Source organism: Asparagus officinalis, chromosome 7 (assembly GCF_001876935.1).
Source record: "Asparagus officinalis chromosome 7, Aspof.V1, whole genome shotgun sequence".
Lineage (NCBI taxonomy): Eukaryota > Viridiplantae > Streptophyta > Magnoliopsida > Asparagales > Asparagaceae > Asparagus > Asparagus officinalis.
Genome location: NC_033800.1, coordinates 107,767,695 through 107,772,694, shown reverse-complemented (window position 1 = coordinate 107,772,694; position 5,000 = coordinate 107,767,695). Strand labels below are relative to the sequence as shown.

The following is a 5,000-nucleotide window of genomic DNA, read 5'->3' as shown; positions in this document are numbered from 1 at the left end:
CGATGTGCTGTTAAGTTCGTAAGAAATAAACGCATGATGTGAATCTAATTCACTGTATGAATCCAGAATTCAGTTATGCTGACGTGTTGTTTTTTACCATAAAAATCGTAACTTTTTGTCCTGTTAAAAATGAAATCTTATCATAGGTTTAAAATTTATAGCTTGTTTTTTACCATAAGGTTCTTATTCCTTTTGTTGTTTTATTTTTGCCCAGATTTGCTATTGTTGATAACGAGTTCAGTCCACTTGAATCGGTTCATTCATGAATCTAGATTCACTCCAATGAAGACGCCTTATAAATCTAGATTTCAATTGGAGTCTGATCCAAGATTCACCTCCAGCGAAAGCTTGGATGGTGTAGGCATTGATTTTAATGAATTGTTGTTGGTGTTCTCTCATTGCGAAGATGGAAGATCAAAAATCTTGAATAGCGAAGATGGAAAGTTGCAGTTACAGAGAGCAGTATTAAATAATGACGTGTTTATAAAGGACGTTCGTATGTAAAGAGTCAGTATTTAAGCGACGCTGCTTGGATTAATGTAGTGAATTGCTTCCAATTAATGCTAGTGAATTGTTTCAATGCTTGCCACACCATTAATGTATGAATTTTCCATTTTAACCCTTTTTACATCTGCATGTGCTATTAAATGTGTCTATATTAACATTCTACACATCGAAAATGTAGGCCATTGGATTAGATTGCATGGAGAGGGTTAGGATTGGTTTTTAGTTCTCTAGCGTTTTTATTAGCACATTCTCTCCTTTCTAATATATATAATATATAATATATATATACTATATATATATACTATATATATATATAATATATATATATGGGGGGAAACTGACCCTGAGCATCGAGCCGCTGGAATTCCTGCGCTGTCCAACACGTGGCCGTCAGATTGGTGTGGAAGAGAAGACAGCGGCAAGCTCTTATTGCGAACTTGAGCGATTTTTTTGCAACATTCCATCTTCTTTCCCTTTTCGTTTTCTCCAGCGCTTGAGCTCACATTTCTTCCAAATTTTTTTTCGCCAGCGCGCTCCTCCCTCCTCCAAGCGTGGCTTTTCTTCGTGGATCTTCCTCCAAGGTGCTCTGCCATCTCCTCTCCTCTAGGCGCGCCCAACTCGAGCAAGACCGCGGATCGGCGCCCAGGCCACGTCTCGAGCGCTGGGACCAGAACCGCGCGCGCCCTCCTCCTCCAGACGCTTCCCCAGCTCGAGCGCAGGAACCGGATCTCTCCTCCAGGCACTCCCCCAGCTCGAGCGCAGGAACCAGATCTCGCCGCCTCCCTAGCCGGCGCAGGAACCAGTGAAGTTTCTCAATTTTGTTTGTTTGCAATGTTTTTTTTTAATTTCATTTTGGGGATAATATCTCAATTTTGGGGTTAAAACCTGTATCAAAAGTTAATATATGGTGAAATTCCCAAATTTGTTTTTAGCAATTTGGTAAAATTTAACTGATGCTAAAATTTAGTGAGTGATTAGGATTTAGTTTCTTCATGCTTTTATTCTATGAGTGATTAGGATTTTGTTTTTAGCAATTTGCAAGGTTTCTTCATGCTAAAATTATCTGACAGCAATCAAACATCTCCAGGCGCTCCCCCACCTCTGCTCGAACCAGATCCACAATTTCTGCGCTCCCCCATCTCTCGCGGCCCACCGGCGAAATCGTGCCCTCCTCAGTCGTGCTCTCCTCTTTTGAAGGTACATTGAGTAACATTTATCTTTATATAATTTTGAACAATTAGTAACATTGAGTAACATTATATATTTTTGAACAATTATCTTTATTTCAGAATGGAGGAGATAAGTAGCACGAAGTTTAATGATGATAATACATTTGAATGTAGAAATGCTAGTCTTGTTTGTCCACCAACCTAAAAGAAAAATTCTCTGAAGTCCACCAACCTAAAAGAAAAATTTAACAAATACAATATCAGATTTGAAACTATTGCATTACTATAATATAATCAAAGGTAAAATGAAGTTTCATCACCAATTCTTAAAAAGTGCATCTCTATAAACTTTGTTCGTTAGTCTTGTTTGTCAGTTTCGCTGCATAAAATATCAAAGCTAAAATTAATAATATGATTTAAGTAATAAAATATCTTAACTTGTCAACGTAATTAAACATACCTGGGCTTGTTAACTGTACAGCTAGTCCTATAATGCCCAAGTTGTCCACATCTACTACATGTACGCTTTTGCCTCTCTTTCTTTTCTTGTGCTTGTTCTAAAGTTGATTTAATTCTTGTAGCATTGCGTGGACGACCTTTGGTTCTTGCTTGCTTTTCCGGGTCACGAATTGTAATTTGTGGAATATGTTGAATTGTATGTGCAATAGGTATCTGTGGAAGATCCGAGTCCGGAATGTGGCTGCTACCAGCATCTATTGCTTGACACCCTCTGGCTTCTTCTTCAACACTCTCTATGAAACTTGTTAACAAAGAATCAAGCTCATGCATTCTCTTATCTGACTCAAAGGCAAGCTCCAGTGCATTGTTGGTTTTTGCTTTCAAAGCCCAAGTTTTCAACAGATTTATTTTTTCTACACCGCCTGCAATGTTTTTGCCAAACACAACATTACTAACTTCAATGTTACGATGTCGAGCATCTATAGTCCAACGGTGTACAATATATAAACTGGGCAATGAACAACGTTGTCTGTTGAACATTAGAGTGTACAATATATGTTTGCATAAAACACCATTATTCTCAAACATACCACAACTGCAACTATACTGTAATTCTCTACATTCATCATAAGTAACAAACCTCCACTTTTCATTGCTTTCATCTAAGGCACCAACTTGCCATAAAACAGACTTTTCTTCTTTGGTCACCTCTTGAATGCCAAGAACACCACACCCTTTGATCTCATTCTAAAATACATGAAACATAGTGCGGGTATAACAACTTCCAGCTTGTCTTTCAATTGGATGACCAAGGTGAAACTGCGGTTTTGTATTAAGAGTTCTAAAATCTTCATGTGTTTCACTCAATCGTCGATGTATCACAGCCTTTTCATATTGAGTTACAAATTCTTTTAACTGTGTTTGTGAATTCACATATCCATCAAAGAATGAGTTGATGCTTTCACTCCTTTGGGTTGATCTCATTCCTGCAAAAAAAATACCTTTTAAGAAGCATGACACCCAATGGTCTTGATACATGTACATAGTTTGCAGCCATCCATCTTCTTCTTCTATTATCTTAAACTTCTCCTTCATCTCGAGCCAATTCAAATGAAAGTTCTCAATGTTACCACTATTACACAACAAGTCCCAATATTTTTGAAATTCTTCACCATAAACAGAATTCAAAGTATGCAAATGATCGGCAATATGTCGCTGCAGATGCCAATAACAATAACGATGCCTTGTGTTTGGAAAGACTTTATGAATAGCATTACACATTGCTCGGTCTTGGTCTGTGATGATAGCACCTGGTTCAATTCCATGCATGCAGTTTAACCATTCCTGAAACAACCAAACAAATGTTTCTTCTTGTTCATCAGCTAGCAATGCGCAACCAAATAAAGTAGATTGCCTATGATGATTCACCACAGTAAATGGTGCAAATGGAAGACTAAACTTATTGGTTTTATAAGTCACATCAAACACAATAACATCATTAAACTTCAAATAATTTGCTCTTGATTTTCCATCTGCCCAAAAAACACTTCTCATTTGTCCAGTACAATCTACTTCCAGTGCAAAATAAAAATCTGCATCATTAGCCGCCTTTCTTTGAAAATATTGGATAACAGATAAACATTCATTACCAATATTATTGTGCCTTTGAGTTTTCATATAGTCAATGCACTGTTGTGGTGTCACTGATTCATCTTCTCTTCCACTTGTAGCGTTAATAACACGAGAAATAGTGGAAGGAGTAATACCTTCTTCTTGCAAACATTGAATCATATTTTGACACCTTTTACTTCTATGAAATTGTTGATGTGACCTATGCATCTTTGCTTTATCTGGACTACTGAGCATGTGGTTTGTATGATCTTCAGTAAAACCTATAACTTTCCATGTTTTATCCTCCATTAATTTTATTCTCATCATTGCTTTACAGCCAACTCTAGTCTCTCGCCGATGATTAATATTTTTTCCTAAATCTCTCTTGTCTTTATTAGATCTGTAACCTTCTTTGTCACAAACAAATTTTCTATTAAACACTTCTTTATCTTTCTGAGAGTAATTCACTGAGCTTTTTCTGATTCCAAATCCCATCATCAATGCATACGAGTTATAATAGTCATAGGCCTCCTCATGACTATTAAACTTCATTCCTAAACACGGTTTTTCACCAATTTGCATTTGACTAGCATTTCTACATTCAAATGTATTATCATCATTAAACTTCGTGCTACTTATCTCCTCCATTCTGAAATAAAGATAATTGTTCAAAAATATATAATGTTACTCAATGTTACTAATTGTTCAAAATTATATAAAGATAAATGTTACTCAATGTACCTTCAAAAGAGGAGAGCACGACTGAGGAGGGCACGATTTCGCCGGTGGGCCGCGAGAGATGGGGGAGCGCAGAAATTGCGGATCTGGTTCGAACAGAGGTGGGGGAGCGCCTGGAGATGTTTTGATTGCTGTCAGATAATTTTAGCATGAAGAAACCTTGCAAATTGCTAAAAACAAAATCCTAATCACTCATAGAATAAAAGCATGAAGAAACTAAATCCTAATCACTCACTAAATTTTAGCATCAGTTAAATTTTACCAAATTGCTAAAAACAAATTTGGGAATTTCACCATATATTAACTTTTGATACATGTTTTAACCCTAAAATTGAGATATTATCCCCAAAATGAAATTAAAAAAAAACCTTGCAAACAAACAAAATTGAGAAACTTCACTGGTTCCTGCGCCGGCTAGGGAGGCGGCGAAATCTGGTTCCTGCGCTCGAGCTGGGGGAGCGCCTGGAGGAGAGATCCGGTTCCTGCGCTCGAGCTGGGGGAGCGCCTGGAGGAGGA

The 5,000-nt window shown here is 37.3% G+C and overlaps 1 protein-coding gene across 1 annotated transcript; it reads right to left on the bottom strand.

The window, feature by feature from the left end:
• Positions 2,883–4,394, bottom strand: LOC109847616 (protein FAR1-RELATED SEQUENCE 5-like). The gene has a single exon (XM_020416848.1). The coding sequence runs from the start codon at positions 4,392–4,394 to the stop codon at positions 2,883–2,885; it is 1,512 nt and encodes a 503-aa protein (XP_020272437.1).